This window comes from Hydractinia symbiolongicarpus, chromosome 15 (assembly GCF_029227915.1).
Source record: "Hydractinia symbiolongicarpus strain clone_291-10 chromosome 15, HSymV2.1, whole genome shotgun sequence".
Classification (NCBI taxonomy): Eukaryota; Metazoa; Cnidaria; class Hydrozoa; order Anthoathecata; family Hydractiniidae; genus Hydractinia; species Hydractinia symbiolongicarpus.
The window spans coordinates 160,748-182,961 of record NC_079889.1 but is presented as its reverse complement, the minus strand read 5'-3'; the positions used below and the strand labels follow the sequence as shown (position 1 = coordinate 182,961).

The following is a 22,214-nucleotide window of genomic DNA, read 5'->3' as shown; positions in this document are numbered from 1 at the left end:
TAAGAAAACAAAAAAAGATAAAAAAAACTGCAATAATTTTATAAGCCGTTTATTTAGAGGCTGTTTGAAAATGCGGACTTTAACCCTATTACCTGAGCTTTTTTGACCCTTGTAACCCTAGAGGGGGCACAAAGTGCCCGCGGCATAAATCCTGAACCACTTGTGCTTAAGTGATGAAACTTGGCTCAGTTGGAGAATGTCTTAATACAAACTCAATCAATGTAAAAAAAGTAATTTGATGACGTCATAGGGATTATAATTGACGTCACACATGTGAAAAATGGTCATTTTTCCAATTTTTCAGTACGTTTAATTTCTCGCGTGTTACTAATGATTCTTGGTGGATTTGTGGAACGAATACCAAAATATGTGTTTCACATGAAAAAAAGTAATTTTATTGACGTCATTTCGGCAAGAAAATTTCTTATTTGAACAATGAAGTTAAAAAGACCCGTTCTACCAGAAATATTGATGCTCATGTCATTAAACTTGGCATATAGGTAGAACAGGGCATTTAAAGATAATCGAGGCAAGGAAAACAATTAATGACGTCAGTTTGCTGGATCAATATTTCCTGCAAATCTGGTCTGTTTTTTGTCCCTAGTAACACCTTGGTTACCAGCAACACCTTGGTTACCACTTAATAACCAACATACATGTAATAAATATTTATATACCCAATACAACATCTTATGACATTCTTACTTGAATGTCGACGGCTTGTCAGAAGCCTTATTAAAAGTTAGGAATAGTCACAAAGTTTTAGCACTTATTCACAGCTGTATCCAAAGTTATGCCTAGTCAAAGAGTCCGCGGACTCTTCTTCGGTGGTCAGTATAGGGTTAAACGGAATGTATTTAAAATGTTTCATTTAACCAGGAATGGACTTGAACTTGTTTTCGCTGCAAATTTAAGTCTCGAATGGCTGGCATATACGCTGCTGTAACAAGGTTTTCACAGCGTCGGTGTCAGAGTTACTACAACACCTGCTGCTTGTTAAAAAAGCAATATTTTTTCAGTAATAGTTGCCATATATAAAAAAATGTTGTAAGTCTGATTTACAACACAGTTTTGTATAGTGCAGCTCTACATGGAATGCGGTGGCGTACCATTTAAATTAATTTCAGAGAGTTGTGATGTAATACATAACTTAGGCATGTCGTTCTTTTTTTCGCATGACGATAAACGGAACTTACAAACTTGGGATTTCTGAGTTGGGAAAACGATATTGCTGCCTTCCTATAGCGAACTTTTTGAAGCGGATACCTCTATCATACGGACAAATTATTTGGTCGCAGGTAAAAATTTCGAGAGAAATTAAACTTCCTAAAGCAGATAAATTTTTATTTGCTTCTCTCCAACTTTTCACCGCAAACCTGTATATTCATACCTTATCTTAAAACTGCCAAGAAAGACTTCTTCTGCTTGACATTGAGAGAGACACGACAGATCTATATCAAACTTACCAATTGCTAACACCTCACCTCTTGTTTTCTAAAGAGGACAATGATTTTGTCCCGCAAATCCCCGTTTTAGGGAGTTTCCGCTGCGCTATGATTCATCGTATAAATAAAATAACACGTCGTAACGAGAAGTGTCGCAAATATTTACTTTAACAAGATATTTGACACCACGATAAACTCTCACAAAATATCAAAAAAAATCCACGGAGTCGCTTATTTTTACCACGCAAAATACGGTTATTATTGTAGGAATACTTCGTATATAAATGAATTACTACAATCTCGTTCCAAGGGCTTTTTGTCTCTCAGCTCTGCGCTTCTTGATAGGTCAATGTCCCGATATGTAAAAAGAGACAACAGGTCCTGGGATTGAGGTTGGAAATACTAGTTGCAAGCTTTGTGGCGAATTCATTTTCAGATTTAGCACAACAATTATCATCCATATGCAATCTGCACAATTATTTAGAGAAAGAACAGATTGATAAAATTACAAGTTATGTATAAAAATAAAATATAAACCGGATAATTCTCCGGATTAACTAAAAAACTACCGGACAATTCACCGGATCAACTAGAAAATTACCGGATAATTCACCGGATCAACTAGAAAATTACCGGATGATTCACCAGATTAACTAAAAAACTATCGAATAAATCACCGGGTGAACTAGAAAGTTACCGGAAATTTCACCGGATCAACTAGAAGATTACCGGATCATTTACCGGATTGGAAATTAATTATTGCAGTTTTGTTGGTATCTTTATGCACAAAACGGTGTTGCTGTCTTGGTCTGTAAACCTCCACCTCACAACTATGCCCATCTAAAACGATATATAATTACATCAGCTTTTTTTATAACCAACACAACATCTTTGTCTCCAGGGTTTGTTGCCTATTTCAATGCCGCTAACGCTTACTTGACGGTACCGCGATGTCAAAAAGGAAAAAGCCCCCGGGGACGAGCACAACAAAACCTAAAACTTTAAAAGAAACTATGCTTACTTTTTGGCTGTTCAATATCTACTTGGGAAGAATAATATCACATTTTTGCTTGCTCAGTTAGACTTGCGCCCCAAATTTGGCTTAATAACTAGTTTGTTGTATCACCTTTGTACGGTTAACCTGTTTTTATCAACCTTATTTTCTGCCAACTAAGTTTTTTTTGTCGTTTTTTTATTAATTAAGTTAGATGAAAAATGTAAAAGGTTGTTAATTTTAGAAAATTTTGGAAAGTGCAGCTAGCGCATTTTGTCTACATTGTCTTTACCTATAAGGTTATAAGACAAATACTAGGTCAGAGGTTGTAGATTCATAGGCCTTTCTCTTAATTTCTTATAAAATAATACGTGTGTATAATTGAGATACTTACGCTGGGGTAATTACGTTTTATTGGAAGCGATAAAGAGTACGTTTGTTCTTTTTTAGCTTCCAGTGGACATTTCATGACTCCCTTGCATGGGTAAGGTTTATCCAGATGAAACGGTACTGGAACGAACCAAAGGTAACCATGTATAGATGTTGTTAAAGATGTAATTTTCTGTTTTGGTGTGAACTTGATTGTTATTTTGGTTGAATTTTCCTTGTGTAAAATACAGGGTTCCTTTTCACAAGGTTCAATAGATACACTTGAAATATCTGCGGATCCTAAAATGCAAAACAAGTAATAATATGAACTAATGTGTTTACGAGAAGAAATATGGTTTATTGAAAAAAACAGAAGCGTATGCTACTATTTTGAAAAGATATACAAACACGCAAGGCTCGAGTCTCTGGCTATGCCACATTACTTTCACAACCGTCGCTTGCACGTGATAGGAAATAAGAAACTATGAAAAAATCCATCCCAATATAAAAAACCTAACAATCCTTGGGTTGGGAAATATTGCTTATAATTTAGAAATGCAAATACTATTTATTCGGTTGCCGATTGTTTTAATTAGTTACAAATAGACCCGGACGTCAAATTGTGATAAGAAGACATGTTTAAGAAGGGCGTGGCTAGAGATTATTTCTGTTAGGCGGGGGGAGGGGGGGGGCGTTGTTTAGAAATATAGAGAAATAATAAGCCACTATTTTTATGAGAAATGGAGCAGCAATGTATATTACTAGTTGTTTGCCCGTAGAAAAATCCACAGGCTCGCCCGTGCTTTTTATACCGCATTGTGTGCGTCTTGCTACTTGCGCAGCTAAGCTACCATTTTGCGTGACAGACAGACGGACAGACGTACACGGGTATTATAATATAGATTATTTCTTTCACCGATCCTTCAACTTTAAGATATATGAATTGAAAAACACTTTTCAAGGCTAACATAATATAACCCATCTTTCCACATTTTTATAATTTTCTCGTCTATTGTCGATACAGTAAAAAAAGTTGCAAGTGATTTTTACGTAATAAAGGAGGGTCCACTATGGGGAAAGCGCACCAGAGTAGGTTTTTATATAAACTACATTATTCATTAATTTTTATAATATGCAGAGCTGATTTTTACAATAAAAAACACTGGGCAAGATACCCCACATATTTTTATTCGAATGAGTGTACCGCATTTTGTTCTTTGCCTATTCTTTCTATGCTTTTATTCTTCTTTTCTATATTTTATATTGGTATGTTACAAATTCACCTTACCTCCGCATTTTCGAAATCGAATGTCCTTACAACTTGTTGCAGCCACAAAAACACATGTAAGGACTTCATGATGTGCTTGCGACTTTTTGTCTTTTTGTCAATCTATCTATCTTCTCTTCTGTCCTGTGAGAGATTTTTAACACTTGTGATTTTTATTAATAAATTTGACAATAATAGTGTTCCTTGAAAACACACGAACAATTTCGTCCCATGCTTTTTTAAAGCAAAAGGCAAGGTTAAATCAAGTGGAAGCGAAGAACGGGCTGGGAATGAATTTGTTATTTTGTCAAGTGACTTGTCACATGACTTTTTTATTTGTTCAGTAAACTGAGGTTTCTAATCACGAGGTTAAAATTGTTAAGTGTACAATGTTATGTTTCTGCTTATGTCCCTTTACAAAGCAAACGTTTCAAATCTCCTGTCTTTATTCTTCTTTTACTAAAAACTTTACGTTTTTCAAAACTTTGTTAAATTTTAGGTGAGTAGTAAGCTGCACAAATGTCCCTCAGAACAAGAGTACACGTGAAGTATGAGATCTTACCAATCCCTCCTCACTGTAGTGTCATGGCGCCAAAAAAAGTCAGAACTTTAAATTAATAATAGGAGTGGTTTGTTTGAAAATATTTTTTACCAGAAATATCATAAATATGTTCCTTGTGTTATTCCTCCTACAAAATAGGGCGTTTATCAACAGTTCATATTTCTTTCCACGCATTCGCAAAGTCGAAAAAAATCCGTTATGCAAATAACTCCTACGAGGAATTTTGTTTGTTTACTTTTGCCGTTTTAACACCATTAACAATCTCGTTCCCAGGAATTTTTTTTGTTTCTATTATCTTGTGATAAGAAAGAATAGGTCACAGTCCTAAAGGCAACCTTAGATATTAACCAATCATGCACACTGTCGAACAATACATTCGCATCTTTTAACCTCAGGAATGTTTTACTCCTAGAGTATTTTGTTAGCTCTAGATTAAAGAGTCTGGAAACGAAGCTGGGAAAGCAAAGCGTAGACCTTTTTACTCAAAACAGGAAGTTTTGATAGGATAAAAGCCACAGTTTATAGGTTTGTTGCTATTTCTCTGTATGATTTGTTACTAGGTGGGCTGAAACAATAAGATTATCTTCAAGATCTGTGTTACGTATCAAAATAGTTTTCCATCCCACGCATGTATTCATTTCAATCTTAAACTCAATATACGTCTCAGATTACAAACTATTTTTCTCACATCCACTTTACAGCCTCGCGTGATAACAACACATGTGTTGGTGCAGCTGGAAATTCTTAAACACTAGCCGGTGACCCGTAGATAAATCCACGGGTTCACTGTCCTTTATTTACCGCATTTCGTGTGTCTCGCTACTGCGGTTATCATTTTGCATAGCAGACAGACTTATACGGGTATTATAATATAGATCATGCTACAACATGGCGCGTAAAAAATACATGTTGGTTATAATTGTTTACATCCGTGTCATGATAGTTTTTACTTTGTTGTCAGTAGGGTCCCTTTTAAGCACAGTCTCGACCGCAGAGTATCTTGTATCTTTTTGACAAGGTGCAACGAAATGATGGGAGCAAATAAGTTGTAGCTAACTGTTGTTGGTGCAAAACCATACAAGGACAAGAACCAAAACTGTTTTAAAAAGACCCTTGCCATATACCAATAAATAAAGTACAATGACGATTTGAAATACTGTGAACCATTGAGTGTGCACTTTGGTGAAGTTGCACCGTAAGAGTTACTTAAAGAATTCCTCAAAAACGGTCCATTTTAAAATGGTGTCCGCTGATGTTTGCGAATGCATATATTATTACAGTTTTATCCTTTCTTCCAGTATTTATCTTTTTTTGACATTTTCTGTCCACATTTTAGCAATCACAAAAAAATATCATTAAAGAAAAAGTACAGTGCATGAAGTGCAAAAGATCTTCCTTAAATAAACACTTAAAACACAAATGTCTTTGTCCTCTTTTTATGAACTTTTTAAAACTAAGCTGTTCCCCAAAGAAAGATTACAAAATGCACATATTTCTTAGAACTACTACTGATATGATCATAGGTACATCTTTGAATGGTCAGAAATGAAAACAGATTGTGTTGTCAATATTTGCTAATAGTAACTTCATGGCAGTCAATTTTAGCCAGACAGTACACGTGGAACGGAAAAGTGTCCGCAATGTGAGAGTTACTTAAAGAATTCACCTGGTACAAATCAAACTGGCTATCTTATAGTAGTGTCCGTCACAGATGTAGCTAGTTAAAACTCATTTTCAATCTTTTCGTATTGGTTTTAGCTCCCTACCTTCCCCAATAAAGAATGCATGCGTTTTTGTGCTACAAAATAAAACAGCAAATCATTTCAAACGGCTGTCGAGATAAACTAAGGCAAAATTGAGAGTTAGTATGGAGCTTGAAATAAAAGGTGTGACGAAACATTTTACTAGACATTAACACTTATGTAGTAGAAAGTAGTAGTAGAAAAAAATCATATCTGTAAAAACTCAAAAATTCTTACGCGTGCATAATTAAGGCTGCTGAACCTACATAAGAATATTACTCCAAAGTCCTAAGTTGTGGAAGAGCGTTGAGCAATGCGGGAAGTGTCTACAACAGTCGAATTCCTGTGAATTTTCAACGGACTAACGACTAGTGTGAACATTACTAATACCCGTTGTTTGTTGACACGATTTTATAGCCGTGTTACAGACACACGAAATATCAAACAGTGAATGCGATATGTAATAGACATACAACCTAATACTTAGTCTCTATATACATTTTGTCGCAAGAAAAACGTCGTGTTACGGAAATACGAAATAAACGATTTATGAAGTAGGGGAGACACCGTGAATTATTCCCCGGACTACCAACTAGTCCATATTATAATATCCCATTTTACGTCTCTGATTTAAAAATGGTAGCTGCGTCTAGATGTACGGCGGACGAATTTTTCACAGGCTAACGACTAGTGTGCACATTGTTTGTCTGTGTCAATTTTATAACTGTGTCACGGATACACGAAATAGCAAATAGTAAATGCGATATATATTAGATAGACACAAGCCTAACATTTACATAAGTTTACGTCTGTGATTCAAATATGGTAGCTGCGAGTAGTGGCAATCAATATCGTTGTATTTTTCCGCAGATTGACGATCAGTTTTTAAGAGATAAGGTCACCAGTGAACTGTGCTATATAAAAAGCTTATTTTAAACTAATCGTGTTTCACCGTCCTGAAATCATAAAAAACTCGCATTACACAATTTATAAGTACACTCGACCCATTGCAAAATTTGTGAGAATATAAACAATGGACTTCCCACCCTGGAATTAGCGCCCTTATTCAATAAAGGAAAACTTATCAACTTAGAATAACGCCCACCTTTCTTTCTATTAGCAAAAGAAAGTAAAAATCGTAAGAATGGTGTCTTTTTTCTTCTCTGTTGAATAAAGTATTATCCTTCTTTCTCTTTTATGAAAGAAGAAACTTTTTAAGCGCTAGTGTGGCAAAACAGGACAACAAAGATTGTATCCTTTTTTGTCTATATAGAGAGATACAAAAAGAAGGTCTGAGAACGAAATTGGGCTTCTTTCACATCGGTGATAATTAAATTCTTTACTAACTTATATGAAAAAAAAGGATAAAAGTATTTCTAAACAAAAAAAACTAGTGTGCAATAAACAGTAAAAATCTATATATTTCAGCTGGCTTTTGTGTTTGTTTATCAGCGATGTTTTCGATTTCAACAAAGTTTGAACGACGAGCAATTTTTCGTTTCTTGACTCTTCTTTTCGTCACCTTTTCTGTAATTTTAACGGCTATTACAATTTTCACGGACCGATGGTTTCAAGAAAGAAACATTTCTCTCAACGTTTGGAGATGGAATGGACTGTGGAGGATTTGCTCTGAACGTACAAATCAGAATTTTACGAGGGTTATGTTGTGTCGAAAGCTAAATGAAGATGAAATCACAGGTAAAAATAATTTATTTTTGAGAGCAAACAAACTCTATATCTTTCCTTCTAGATGCTACTGTTAATAAGATGGTAGAGTCAAAAGTTAGGGATAGACCCCCGTCTTAATACATCGTGGTTGGATTTAATAAATTGTTTCTCATTTTAGTCTAGTGGATTGGTTATTCGCTATTTTAATTTTGCCACATTTAGCGACATTGTGGCTTTGTCGCAAAAAAGTTCAAAAATGAAAACGGGCACCATTTGGGAAAACATATCTACACCAACATTTTGCGAAAAATAACCATATATTTTTGTTTGTATATTCTTAATATTTTATATGTCATCCATCCTCCTCTTTTACTGCAATCCTCTTAAATATCATTTTAACACCGGGGGTCTATCTACTTTTCTTTTCGTTTTAGAGGTACAATTAGCGACTATAAAAAGTCTGCTATTGTCTATTCCTAATTTTTTACGAAGATTAATTTTTGCGATTAATTTATCTAATTCTTAATCGCGAAAATCTTTCCTATAAACTATACTGTGGACTCTGATTAGCAATCATGTTTTTGTCTGCTAATTAGAGGTATCCCTTCTTTGGAGGTTTTTATTTCCCGCTTCAAATCGATAGAAAACGGGTTTCTAGAAGTGTTAATTCACAATCAAGAAACCATTGTCGATTCACTAGACTTTAGGGATGAAAAAAAAGCAGGAAATGGATTGGAAATATTTTTAAAATATATTTTTAGGGACACCAAAAAGTACTGAAAAAATTGTAAAGTGCGATGTTCTTGCAACAAGTCACGTGAAAAATAAATTTTTGAGTAAAAGATTTCAATTTTCTTTCCTGTCCTACTACTTAGAAAGAAGTACCTGTAAAGATTTAATCATTGGTTTTGCTACAGTTTAATTGCTTTTCCATTAATTAGTCCGTTTTTTTATTTGCCTGTTCAATAAAGTTCCCTATTTTTTGGAGTGTCTGTTAATTAAAGATATCTTCTTTTGAACTGTGTCCGTTAATTACAAATATCCTCTTTTGGAATATCCGTTAATTAGAGATATCACTTTTTGAAGTGTCCGTTAATTAGAGATATCCCCTTTTGGAGTGTCCGTTTATTAGAGATATCCCCCTTTGGAATATCTGGTAATTAGAGATATCCCCTTTTGGAATATCTGTTAATTAGAGGTGTCAGCTTCTTGCAGTGTCCGTTAATTAAAGGTGGATGATTGGTTGTTGCTGTGAAATCTACATTTTCAATTGTTTCAGGTACAATTAAAGCGGCAAGAATATTACTTTCAACAAGTCTCGTTATAAATTGTTTGGTTAATGTGGTAGCAATACTAATGAAAATATTCAAAAGAAAACTTATGATGGATGTTTTATCTGTAATGATTTTAATATCTAGTAAGTATAAAATATTTTTTGCTCATTTGGCTCTTTATGCTCTTGTATCGGCAAGAGATGAAAAAGCCCTGGAAATGAGGTTGCATAAAATTCAAATTCCATCATAAGGGTATCTTATTAAATCTGAATTTCCATTCAATAGTAAAATGAAATGAATCAGAACAGAAAATCTGATTGGTTGATGAACTTTTCCGTTCGGATCCGTTCCGTTCCAAATTGAAAGTTAAAATCATTTCAACTTTTTTGCGGACAGGAACAAAAAACAAATATAAAAACAAAAGAACAATTAGCAGATAGCCAATCAACATTAAGTATTCCTCTTGTTCCGTTCTGTTCTGTTTTGCCGTTGAGTGGGAATTCAGCTTGCGAGTTAACCAGAGGTAGTAGCTAAATTATACTTCTATTTGCTTCTATTCGTGTCAATATTTATTCAACTGTACAACTTACGTGAAGCAGCATTTTTTAAAGTTTCTTGAAAATTCTCATCACAAATCAAGTTTACCACTTACACGAAATTTTATAGAATCTATATTAATTCTGTTCGAAAAGAAAGTTCATTGATTTATTATCTCCTCCCCTCTTTTTCGCTTTCTGTTTGTGCCGTGCTCTGGGGATAACATAGATGAATATTTATCATAGCACATCCGTATTTCATTCTCAACAGAAAATGCTTCACCCCGATCAGACCTCTGATCATGACGGGCGAGTATAACGCGTGTAAGTCATAATGTAGAAGAACTACTTTGTTCATCACTAACATACTGCCTGACAGAGAGCGGGATTCGATCCACGGTCCCCAGAACTATGAGCCGCAGACGAACTGGGGATAAGATTTGTTACTATTATTTCAAGATCTTAGTGCGCATGCGTTATTGTAATATTAACAGCGGGAGAAAAAAATCCCTAGAAACGAAGTTGCAGGCCACCCAAACACACAAAACGCGAAAGAAATGTGCACCGTGGAGTGGTTATAACACAAACTCGTCTCCAGGGCTTGTTATTTTTTTGTGGGATGGAGCATAAAGAAACTTAATAAACCCTGGAGAAGACATTGTATCACGGTGGAAAAACATTAAAGTAACACATAAAATTATTTTTTAGATATTTTGCTGACGTCAGGATTATCCGTGTTTGTCGATAAATACGAAACGTTCGGATCAGCTCGTTATGTATATGGTTATTCTATGGTAACCGGCTGGATAAGCTTCGCCTGTTTGGTAGTAGCGAATTTATTTTCCTTGTTATCCCGTAACGACAAAGAAAAGTGATATTTTTAGAACAGGAAGATGTGCTCATCCAATGAGGGATGGGAAGCCTTAGTAGGTTCAATCGAGAACGAAGAAAAAAAAATGGACTCGATTAGCCATTCTGTTTACGTTTTATTTATTAAACGTTAAATAAAGACAACGAGAAAATAGGTATTGTATGTAGAAAATGTTTTTAGGGTCAAAATATTATTTTGTTTATTTTGGATATTGGTTTTGCTTTACGTCGAAATAGGAAAACATGGCTATAGTTTGATAGCTCACTTCTAAGAAGTAAATCAACCTCAAGCGCAGTCCCAATCGTGTTCTGAGAGCTTTCATTTTCTTTCGATAACGAGGTATCTAACATTGTCGTGACTAAGGAATCCCTGGGGACGAAGTTGATTCAGTGCTTCTTAGTCTGCAAAACAGAACACTACTTGAAGCAAACTTATCTGTAATGCTTAGCAAAATTTACAACCAGCTTTGTCATTATTCTTACTTCACTATTGTTTTAAACAATGAACCTATTGTTTTTAATCTGTATTCCCATGTTGACATTCTCAGAAATTATATTCCTTTTCTTAAAAACGCTTGTATTTACCGGAAACTTGTTTCGTTAGCCATATTTTCATCCTGAAGCTTTTCGCCGGGGTGTTTAGTAACTTATTAACTATTAAATAGGGCGTTAAAAGAAGGCGTTCAATTTTTGCAGAGCGTTTTTTTTTGACATTTTGAATGTTAAAATTTAAGGAAGAAATATATTTTGTTTGAAATCGAAAAAAAACTTAGGTGATTCTTCTTTTCCGGGACCAAAGATGACATCGTGTTTCTTCGTAGTAACCGTATTTCCTTCAACAATGATTTTAATGGGGCGCTTACTAGATAAGGGCGCTTATTAAGAGGGCATTAATTAAAATGTTAATGAAAACAGCAATCGTGCAGTTAACTTTTTACCGCTAAAAAACACTATATTCCATATATTCTTTCGGTGGAATTGGCATTGAGATGTCAAAGGGTCCATCTCGGGCTCGTTGTTCGACCCCAATTTCTGTTAAAAAGAATCTTTTTTGATGGGAGGAGATCATTAGAAGGAGGGCGCTTAATAGAGGAATATTTTGAAACCAGGTTTAAAAAAATTACTGGGGAAGAGCCAAAACAATTTAATAGGTAAAATAGTCGGTATTTTAACATATAAACTTACAGTAAATTTATTTATTTGGGGTAATGGTAAAAGTAAAATGCAACTTAGTATGCAGACTCCTTCAATGACAATTTCAAAAGAAGAAGCTTCCCCAACTAACGAGACTTGTTATCCTACGAAAAACGAACCCTCCTTATGTTAAATAAATTTTTGGAATACTTCGTGTGAAAAATCGAAATTTTGATAGAAAATGTCTTGAAAATTATAACTAATTTTACTAAGATTAAAATAAGTATTCATGAATCCAGTGACCTATGTGACAACTGTGAGTAATTTTTTCGATGATCTGTTCTCGATACAGCCTCGTCGTGATGTTTTCTTTTATTTTCGCCATATCTGTATTCGCTAGTATCGCTTTGCATTCCGTTATACGCGTAATGGCGGTGAAACATTTTATTTTCATTCTTTACGTCATTTGGAGGATAAGCGTCACTTTCTGAACTACTTGAAGTTCTTTCGGTATCTCGCAAATCTTTCTTACTATGGCTGTATCGCTTGTTACGATATTGGTTACCGTTACTGACATCGCTTTCGTCAGCTAATGATGACATCGTAGATTTATCCACATCAGATTTTTCAAATATACTTTCGTCACTACATGATGACGACGTCTCCTGGCTTTCTAATTTACGACGTCGGTACTCTTTTATACTCATTTGTTTTTCCAACAATGGTCGAACTGACGGTTCCGATGCCGACCTCGGTTTAACAACGCTTTTCTTGTTTCCTGTAATTTCGGAGCCTCTATTGCCAAGGGATGTGAACACGGTATCATTTGTTGGACTTATCGGAGCTGAAATAGCTTGACGTGTCGTCGTTTTGTCTTTTACAAGTGATGAGACAAGTTCATTGTTTTTTTGTGGTGCTATTGCTTGTCCAGTGCATTGTCTTTCGTCTAGTAGTGACGCCTCCATTGTGTCGGATAGTGATGCCTGCTTTATGTCGGATAATGGCGCCTTCTCTACGTCGAATAGTGAAGCTTGCTTTACGTCAGAGTCGATGTCGGGTGAAGATGGTTTGTTGTTTTCATTGTTTGTACATTTAATTTCTGTCGTATCACTATTCGTCGCCGGGATAAATGAGCTCATTGAACCGGTACAGTCGCGATATGGCATCGTATTTCCTGCTTGTATACGTTGCGGTGTTGTATTTAGTGATGGAATATCGTCAATTTGTTCATCAGTTACGTCATTATCAATTTTTTCTAGTAGCGACGTTACACTCCCGTTCAAGTCGGTTGAACCCAACAAAAGCTTCATGTGGGCCCCACGTTGTTCTCGATAACTCAGTCGCTTCTTAGACGACCCCATCAAACTACTACGGCCTACCTCACTCAATTGCGGTGTTAGTGGTCGAGCCTCTAGATCTTCGTTATTCAAAATTTGATTATTCTCTCCACCTGGTTTATTATCGGTTTTTATCTCGGAACAATTGTTACGGTTATGTTGCACCATTTTTTCGGTGAATGGTCTTTGCTCCGTATACCAGAGGCTGGTTTCTGAGCCTGCTTGCACTCCTGTGGTTGTTGCCATATCCTCTGATTTTAAATTAATTTCTGTAAAGTTTTCATTGTCACCCAAGACAAAGTTGTGACAATCAAGCGTAGAAACCATGTCGCTATATTCTGTTGTTTCTGACCTGGTTTTTACTTGCTCGGTAACATTTAAATTACTGTCCGCAATTCGTTCAATGCTGTCGCAAGTAAACGACATATTGCCAATGCGTGTTTTACATACTGCAGAATCAAGACCTTCTCCTGTCTGTCCTACAAGTTCTTTTCTTATGCTTACATCAGCAAGTTTTAAATCGCCACCGTTCAAGTCATTCGTAGACAACTCGTCGATGTTTAGATTGTGTAGCGCTTCTTCCAACTTAGTCGAATTTTTATCAGCTGATATCTTTGAAATCATGCTATTCTGGGTAATATATTTCGAATCTGATTCACAACCTTCTTCATTCCATTGCAAATTATAACTACTATCGCCATCAATTCCTATATCGTTTCTTTGTTTGGTAACGCTTCTGCTTTCAGTCACGTCTTCCCTTGTGAATATAATTTTCATAGTTTGTTCTTTTACTTTCGATTTGTTGTCTTCTGTAACCGTGTTTTCTCCTGTTAAATCCGTTGATTCTAGATAATGTTCACCGTTAATCCAATCAAACTCATTTTCCGATTTGTACGCGAAAGAGTTTTTTTCTAAGGGCGAGTTAACAATATCTTTCTCCTCCACAGCTGTTTTTGTGTCAATTATCTCCTGATGCATTTTCCCTGTTAACGATTCTTCGCAGCTGTTTGAACTACTGCGATGGAGTTTTTGCCTCTCTTCATCATTTTGTTTCCTAGGTATGTGAACATCTGCAAAAAATCTCCCTGTTTTCTCAGGCGGTGTTATTTGATAAACTCTTTCAAGCGCTTCTTCGTCTACCGTACATTTAGTTGGTAGAGTCACCAAAGGAACTTCTTCTTCAGATACTGGGTGTTGTGAGGTCTTAAGTATTTCAAATACATCTACCGAAAAGTATCCTTCTTTGCTGATGTCAGCAACTTGAATTTCTTCTTCGCATACCTCTTCTATCGATACTTTAGGTGTTTGAAAAAGTAATATTTTTTCTTCTCTTGTCTTAACTTTAGGCACAATGTTTTCTTCAAAAATCAAAACCGATTCTCGATTTAAATTTTTCAACATAACGTCATCTGTCGGGTCTTCTTGTACTCGTCGCCGACGTACCACGTCAGTACGTGCTGTTTCCGTTACGTCGGTGGAAACCTTATTTTTAACAACGTTCAATTTTTCAACGTTTAAAAGGTCTATGGCTTTAGTTATGGTTTCGTTTTTATCGTTACTTGCGTGTCGTACTTCTCCCTGACGCCGTGCGAGATTAACTTTATCATTTTTATTATTATTTTCATCTTTTCCAAATATATTATTCGGAGTACTTGTAATGGGTCTAACACTACACGTGATATCAGGAGGCGTTTTCGTCGGTGTGGAGTTTAAAAATTCGTCGTTGAAGTCGTTGGCTATAGATCGACTTTCTTTCGGACAATGGGATTCAACATCTTCTTTCTGCACATTGAGCAGGTCACTTGAATTATGCAGAAATGATTCTTTCTCTTTATTTATTAGCTTATCGCTCGATTTCTTTTCTTCACTAGTTTCACTGTTTTTACGTTTTATGTCCTCTGATTCGCTTTTCCGACGCCGTTGTAGCATTGTCGTTAATTCAGACTCGCTAACACTCGGCGGATTTTCCTCCTCCTCGCTTCTTTTTCGTGTACGACGTCGGCGCGTTGTCGTTTCTTCTGATTCATACGAAATGTTGTTTTTACTCGAGCGGAAGCGCCTTAAAAAACGCGACGTAAAGCTGCTATTGTTTTCGTCCTTATTTTCGTCTTTACTTTTGTTTTTAACTAGCTTGGATGTTTTTTGCGGTGAAGAAGAAATTCTCGTAACTTTTGTTTCGGCGGACTTATTCTCGTTAGCCTTTTCTTCGGCCTCTTGCTTTCGTCTTAGTCTTTCTTTTAGCGGTATTCTATTTCCTGGATTGTATTCATGAAAACTGCTGCTACTACTACGTTTTTTAAATGTCGAGATTGGTGAGTCGTCGTCTCGACATAGATTCAGGCTAGTGCTTAGACTGGAGCTTGCGCTAGATTGAAATGACGATGTTATACTCTTAGCTACGTCGTCCAAATTGGATTGCATAGAATTCGTTCGTTCGTAGAATTCACTTTCCGTTTCTATTTTTTCTTTTTCTCTCCTTCTTCTGTTCATCTCTTTGTTTATCTCATTTTCTGTAAATTCAGCGCTTGATGTCTCGTACATCGTTAAAGGTCGCGTTTTTTTCTTGTTGGCGGCATTTCGTAAGGTTTTTAAGAACGACGGACGTCGTGCGTTGCCAGGAATGACATCTTTTATGGCTGTGTCGGCATTTTCAAATTTAAAATTACTCACTTTAGTTTCGTCCTTAAACAAACTTGAGGAACGGAATTCGTTTGCATTTTTTTCGTTTGATTTGTCGTCATTTTTTTCTTTTTTTTCCCACCTTCGAACAACGAGTTCAGTTTCTGTCGGTTCAATAATTTCTTCCGATAAAGGCGATAAGGGTTTTTCAATCTTGTTATGCCCTCGTTTTGATATTCCGTTTTTCATGTTATTTGCTAGAGAAGGAATCGTTAATGGACGGAGTTCACTCCCGATGTCACGAATTCGATTTCCTTCAGCATCTGTGGGTGAGTGCGGATTTGGAACAAGTACAGTGGATGGAGAAACATCGTATGAGTATGGTGAGCGATCCTCCGGAGAGTATTCAAATACTGGTTTTGGGTGCTTATAACGATTTCTAAAATAAGACAATTTACTGTCAACGCGAAACAATCCAACATCTTTGGAATTACGTTTTTAAATTTAATTTAACTTAAAACAGACAATGAAACAACGTGGGGAAGCAAAAAGTTGTAATAGCATAATATGCGTTTTAACAACATTGTTTAAAAAAATGAGAAAGTTTAAAATTCACCTTAGTAATTCCACAGCTTTTTCGATTAAAATGCCGGCATCGAGAAAGCGTTTCCATTCCTCCTCTGTTGTTGGTGGTTCTCCAACATCGTTGTACAACCTATTTTCGATACTATCGAACGCGGTTTCAATGACATCTCGTTGCGAACGCAAACCTGAAAATAATAAGTAATTAATAAAAAACAATATATTCACCTAACGACTCAATTTGGTCCCCAAGTGTCTTTATTTCTATCGGGTAGGAATAAAGAGACAAAAAGGCCTCGTAACGAGATAGCTATTACAGATCTAATATCATCCATTATGGAAACGATTCTATGGTTATTTAGGATTTTCAACCCCATTATATTGATTTTAATTTTCACTGACAGCAAATAGTGAAAATCCATGTAGGTTACACAGCTGTTCAAGAACCCGGTTTACGCATTATATCAGGCGAATAATCTGACATCCTCGTCCCCAGGGGCTTCTGCCTTTTAAGCATCGAGGCCGGCGGCGAAAAAGCTTGTTCTTGTTTAGCCGTCAAGTAAGCGCTAGCTGCTTTGACTTAGGCAAGAAACCTTGGGAACGAGGATGGCTATCTGTATCAGGAGAACTATTTACCGTTTTTTTGGTTTGTACATTTTCCAAAGTTGAAATCCTTGTTATACGCCAAAATTAGACAATACAAAGCAGAAACATTGGTCATTGCGAAATTGGTTAACTTGATGTGGATGTTATATCTGCATTTAAAATAAGCGAAATGTTTCAAATCTTGTTGGAACAGCAATCAACTGATTACCCGCGCAAACATTTTTAAATTTAAAATCCTATTCGTGCTTTCATGTTATAATTGTTGGTGTTTTTAAACAAAATCTCTTTTTATTATTTGAGAAGGAGAATTTAAAATCAATTTTTTGATTTTTATTACATAAATTTTAATTAGCGCAATTAAGATGAAGCAAATTGATTAGCTGTCGATAAAAAACGGATGACGTGTTGACAGTTTTTGTGTCACTTCTTACATAAGATCAAAAGTGTGGAAGTATTCCCAGTCTTATTTTACTACTTTTAAACATAGACCAATTTAGTTAATTAAAACACATCGGAAATATGGCAATTTTTAAATTTTTAAGATTAATTGTGCAATACAAAAAGTGAAATCTCGAGAAGAAGTTCTAACACAGGGAACATTAAACATATGTAAAAGAACATGCCCCAACCTCTTAACGATTCTTTTACGAATCGCCCCCACCTCAAAATTAAAGTTTTAGGTAGCTATTCTATGTTTCATTCGAATATCCTGAGCTCGCAACGATTCAAAAATAATTCTTAGGGCTGGGTGATTTAGACAGAATAATTTGTAATGCATACCTTAAATGTTCTGACTATATTTAAAAATAATCGGAAACAAAAGTTTTTAATGAATTCAGCCGTCTGCTTTTATTTTATGAACAAGTTAGGCTGTGACAAAATCCTCGGGTCGTACATACCCCGGAAATCATAATCTTTTTACAGGGGATTGTCTGAAAGCCCTTGCGTTGTACCAAAAACAGGGAAATGATTTATATTTCACCTATTCTTCCCTTTCTCTATAACGGCTTTGTTATAGTATCAAACAAGTTAAATACGTTACCTGTAACCGTGTTGTCAATCCTAAGAAAACCCTTCTTTATATATGTCGCTGTGTTTTGAAGCTTTTCAACTCGGTTTGTAAACTTTTCTGTTCTCTCCAACAATTTCTTAAATTGTCGATCGAAATCCGATAGATCATCCGAAAAATTAGTAACATTATAATCCGATGGTAAGTATAAAGAACTTCTGTTACTAACAGGTTGACTCCGATAACCCGATACTCTATACCGATCTCTATAAGACATTATTTGATGACTTATCCAGTCTTTCGGTAACAAGTTCTTTCTATGAATTCATATGCAGTAAAGTTTATAATAAAATGTATGGACCACAGTACACCTAATAACAAAATGTCTATGTCAGCAAGAATATAACGAACTATATAAAAGCGAAACAACTTTTATATTGTTTTTGTAAACACGTTGTGACACTGTTTTAATTGGAGATAACACGTGGTCTGTTTATCATGAAAACCTTCAATTCGTCGCATGAAATACCTGAACAGTCTTTTCTCACTACTCACTCGTCAAGTCTTTTATGAAATTTCAAATTTTTAATTCTTACAAGAACTTCTTATTAAAGTCACTAATCGTGTATTAAAAGATCTTTTCGAATTCAATTTTTGAATGTTTTCAATAGCATGATTGGTGGAATAAAAAGACGTGATTATGACGCGGCGTTTATTGCGTTTTAATTCCATTGATCAAAATCACTTGATACGTTCTTTTGTTTGATGGCTTTTAATTAAACTTTTGTTTTATCATTGGAGATGCTATAGCGATTAATTATCTTTTGAATTTCTCAATTAATATGTATACATAAACAAAAAATCAGTTAACATCCATTCGTTTGTTTGAATAAACTTTGATTGATAAACTTTACATATCTAGCAGTTGTTAACGAAATTATGAAAATTAACAAAAGTCTAAGTCTTTTAAACTAGTTCTTAGATCTTATTATTTTTCTGATCAATACACTTATTCTCGTCCCCGGGGCATCTTGTATCTTTTTTTGATATCAGGAAAACAGGAGCTGGGTACGAGGTTGCAACACACTAAGTATTTGGTCGAGCCTATAGTTGGGTAAAATTCTAGCTAATTAATCGAGTATCAAAATGTTTTTGGTTTTTTATAATTTGCCCCTTAATCTATTATAATACCCGTATACGTCTGTCCGTCATGCAAAATGGTAGCTTAGCTGCGCAAGTAACGAGACGCACGCAATGCGTTATAGAAAGGACGGGCGAACCCGTGGATTTTTCCACAGGCTAACGACTAGTATACATCTAATTCAGTACAACATTTTATTTATACTTCATAAAGCAATGGTTTTATTGTGTTTCTCCTGTCTATTCAATGTGTAGTTTTCTTAATGTTGAAGGCTTTCTCCGCCTGCTAAAGTTTCTTTTAAGCCTTTCTGAACCTTAGTTTCCTGATAGACTTGTGTCTGTTATTTTTATGTATAAAAACGTTTAACCAGATTATTTTAACAGACTGACGATGAAGAAAATGAGGAACAACTTTGAGTTTGCACTTAAGTTTACTCTCTCGGGATTTTTAGCATTTTTTCTATGCAAAAAAAGTACTGGACTAAAGTTGCTCATTGCAGACTTTCTATAGACCTCTAAAGGCTCCTTTCCATTTGACTGCATTCTTCGCTAGAGCGGAAAGGGCTTCCCATGTTTTTTATTAGCACTGTGAGCACTTTAACAAAATTATAGATTTGGTCCAAGTAACTTCTTGTTAAGGTTTGTGGAAAATTCACTCACACAAAAAAACAATAGAAAATATAAATTAAAATCAAATTTAAGACGTCAACAGTATTTTAACCCGTTAACGCTTGAAAAATTTACTCACGTCAGCAAAGACGCGTCAATGTGCAATGTTATACCACCCTATGTAGCGCCCAAGCTGATGCTGTTGACAATTAAGAAAGGACAGTATTAAACATATCCATCTTAACCAACACAACTCAGCCGCCTCAAACAGATGCTTTTTGGTAACGTTTTTGGTATGAGGTCATCTTCGGATCAAAAAAGAGTATGGCCAAAACCGCGAAGAACAAAGAAGTCGACGTATACTTAAGCCAAATACACGAATAAGAGATCCTCTATGACTGTATTGCTGAGTAATTGTAGCGCTGATTAAGGACGGGAGTTAATCAAAAACAAGATTATTTTCATCTTATTTTATCACACCCAGTTTGCTTTTCAAATATAAATGCGGTGATGCCGAATGAAATCTGTCTTTTACAATTCCTTCATTGATGTAAAATATACCTGGTTTTTCCCTTTTCGGGAATACATACTTTCCCTTTCGATCAACCATTGAAGACTTCTTTGTCCTTTTAAAGCAAGTTACTGCACCTTTAGCAAAAGTGACTAAAAAGACAACTTCAAGAAAGCAAAACAGTGATAGACAGATGCATTTATAATCGGGTATATCTGTCATGCTTTCCTTCTCTCGTCCAATTGTAAACAATACTAAAAGCCATTGGTAGAAAGAATTACCAAAATTTAAATTCGAACTGGTATAAGTATCAAATGTGGTAACCAAACATGTAAATATGACCAACAACAAAAATGACGTCAGCAGTTCCATCCACTCTGTTTTTCGATAAAAAGGTAGTCCCAGTCTATGAATTTTAGTTGTCATATGATGCAATAGACTAAAAACAAGACTCGATGTCAAATGAAGCGTTGTAGCAAGTACTGGAATTGAAATAAACGTGTAAAAAGCTGTGAATATTTTTTCGCCATCAGTTCTTGGGCGCATCTCATCATTGTAATCTAAAAATAAGAAAGAACTTTGTCATAAAAATGCTGATGCTTCTTGACACATTGGTCTTAAAGTTGCTGGTTCGTTTTTTTAAACTCGACTTGTTATGTGTTTCAGACTATTTGAAGCTGTTGACAAGAGGGTCTAGCTTTGAATTAATGATTGTCATATTTCTCACAAGGAATAAATATTTTTGCAAATGGTCGACGTATGTATGATTTTTTCTTTTATGTATAGCTGCAATGACATTATCCAGTGGAAAATCCCCGGTACTTCTTCCGTCGCTACTAGCAGTTGACAAGATATATCGCATTTGCCATTTGTAACTTAAAGATTTCGTGTATAGTTTAACATGACTCGGTTTTGGCCCACAGACAGACAACAAGTATTATCAAAATAATATTTTTTCATTAATCCATGGAATGGAACACAGAATGAAACTGCATGAAATTATTTTGAATACGCAGATTACGGCTATTATAGAGACTTATCGTTAAACCGTGGAAAAAAACACGGGCTCGTCAGTCAGCAAATTATTTAGAAAAAAAGAAGGAAAAAAAGTTAAAGCTTCTTCATTTTGCAAATATGCCTATCCTAAAGGGATCACAAGAATAAAATTAACCCTACAGCACCAAATCTTATTGGATAGATAAGAAACAAACAAGAAAACAGTGCGGCCTACCTATTGTCAACACGAGGCTAGTAACAAAGTAAATCCACTGAGCAAATGAGTGACGTTTTAAATTGCTTTTTCTCTCGACTACAAAGTTTTCTTTCAGAAGCATTAAAATATCATCTACTTTATCTTTCGATAGATTATACTTTGTATTTTGCAGAATTCTAGATATGGATGTATCTTCTTCTGATTCACTGCTACGTTTTTTCTCCATGCCATGAAAAAATGTTGCACCGAGAATGATAATAATAATAGAAGCAAAGATAAATGCACAACATCTGATGACCGCCATGCTTTTAAAATGCCAAACAGTAAACTTTCCTCCTCACATTTTAAATCCAACAACAACTTTCAACTAGTTTCTCGTACGCAAATTAAGACACTTAATTTAAATATTTTATCTTTAGTTTTATTTATTATTCTTTTCTTTTCCTAAGGGGAACAATAATAATCAAAGCTAGTTGATATAATTTAAATTAATTATGATAAATTATTCAAGCATGCAAGCTATTTGCTTAATGACGCCTTGAAATGTCCAAAAATTTAGCACGTGATCAACCTGGGATAACAACGACCCTAAAAATTAATTATTATTCTTTCCCAGTTATTTTTTGTCTTATGAAGACCATGAGTAAAAGAAACACGTTCTTTTAAAGAAACAAAATTTCAACTTTTCAACAAGTTAGCCTTTATCTCCTAACGCCATTGCCAAGAG

At 35.2% G+C, this 22,214-nt stretch overlaps 4 protein-coding genes across 4 annotated transcripts; 1 reads left to right on the top strand and 3 right to left on the bottom strand.

Moving 5' to 3' along the window:
- Positions 1–1,856: 1,856 nt before the first annotated feature.
- Positions 1,857–4,253, bottom strand: LOC130629207 (NPC intracellular cholesterol transporter 2 homolog a-like). Its single transcript, XM_057442343.1, has 3 exons — positions 4,097–4,253; positions 2,834–3,108; positions 1,857–2,285 (listed from the first exon to the last, which is right to left on the bottom strand). Exons 2-3 carry the CDS (start codon positions 2,906–2,908, stop codon positions 2,202–2,204), a joined length of 159 nt encoding a protein of 52 aa, XP_057298326.1. The 5' UTR covers positions 2,909–3,108; positions 4,097–4,253; the 3' UTR covers positions 1,857–2,201.
- A 3,500-nt stretch (positions 4,254–7,753) lies between these two features.
- Positions 7,754–10,937, top strand: LOC130629065 (epithelial membrane protein 2-like). The gene is made up of 3 exons (XM_057442163.1): positions 7,754–8,077; positions 9,327–9,464; positions 10,566–10,937. Exons 1-3 carry the CDS (start codon positions 7,834–7,836, stop codon positions 10,730–10,732), a joined length of 549 nt encoding a protein of 182 aa, XP_057298146.1. The 5' UTR covers positions 7,754–7,833; the 3' UTR covers positions 10,733–10,937.
- Positions 10,938–11,857: 920 nt separating this feature from the next.
- Positions 11,858–18,683, bottom strand: LOC130629052 (uncharacterized). Its single transcript, XM_057442148.1, has 3 exons — positions 18,048–18,683; positions 16,434–16,587; positions 11,858–16,256 (listed from the first exon to the last, which is right to left on the bottom strand). Exons 1-3 carry the CDS (start codon positions 18,289–18,291, stop codon positions 12,149–12,151), a joined length of 4,506 nt encoding a protein of 1,501 aa, XP_057298131.1. The 5' UTR covers positions 18,292–18,683; the 3' UTR covers positions 11,858–12,148.
- Positions 18,684–20,218: 1,535 nt separating this feature from the next.
- Positions 20,219–21,930, bottom strand: LOC130629058 (potassium channel subfamily K member 3-like). The gene is made up of 2 exons (XM_057442156.1): positions 21,506–21,930; positions 20,219–20,834 (listed from the first exon to the last, which is right to left on the bottom strand). Exons 1-2 carry the CDS (start codon positions 21,789–21,791, stop codon positions 20,230–20,232), a joined length of 891 nt encoding a protein of 296 aa, XP_057298139.1. The 5' UTR covers positions 21,792–21,930; the 3' UTR covers positions 20,219–20,229.
- Positions 21,931–22,214: the final 284 nt, after the last annotated feature.

What these genes read in the sequence shown, in the direction of transcription:
- LOC130629058 (XM_057442156.1), bottom strand. Translation starts at nt 21,791, where the DNA reads ATGGCGGTCATCAGATGTTGTGCATTTATCTTTGCTTCTATTATTATT. An exon ending in TAGCCTCGTGTTGACAATAG is followed by an intron (nt 20,835 to 21,505) that starts GTAGGCCGCACT and finishes TCTTATTTTTAG; the next exon opens with ATTACAATGATGAGATGCGC.
- LOC130629065 (XM_057442163.1), top strand. Translation starts at nt 7,834, where the DNA reads ATGTTTTCGATTTCAACAAAGTTTGAACGACGAGCAATTTTTCGTTTC. An exon ending in AAATGAAGATGAAATCACAG is followed by an intron (nt 8,078 to 9,326) that starts GTAAAAATAATT and finishes CAATTGTTTCAG; the next exon opens with GTACAATTAAAGCGGCAAGA. An exon ending in TGTAATGATTTTAATATCTA is followed by an intron (nt 9,465 to 10,565) that starts GTAAGTATAAAA and finishes ATTATTTTTTAG; the next exon opens with ATATTTTGCTGACGTCAGGA.
- LOC130629207 (XM_057442343.1), bottom strand. Translation starts at nt 2,908, where the DNA reads ATGAAATGTCCACTGGAAGCTAAAAAAGAACAAACGTACTCTTTATCG. An exon ending in TAAAACGTAATTACCCCAGC is followed by an intron (nt 2,286 to 2,833) that starts GTAAGTATCTCA and finishes ATATCGTTTTAG; the next exon opens with ATGGGCATAGTTGTGAGGTG.
- LOC130629052 (XM_057442148.1), bottom strand. Translation starts at nt 18,291, where the DNA reads ATGTCTTATAGAGATCGGTATAGAGTATCGGGTTATCGGAGTCAACCT. An exon ending in GATTGACAACACGGTTACAG is followed by an intron (nt 16,588 to 18,047) that starts GTAACGTATTTA and finishes TATTATTTTCAG; the next exon opens with GTTTGCGTTCGCAACGAGAT. An exon ending in AAAGCTGTGGAATTACTAAG is followed by an intron (nt 16,257 to 16,433) that starts GTGAATTTTAAA and finishes GTCTTATTTTAG; the next exon opens with AAATCGTTATAAGCACCCAA.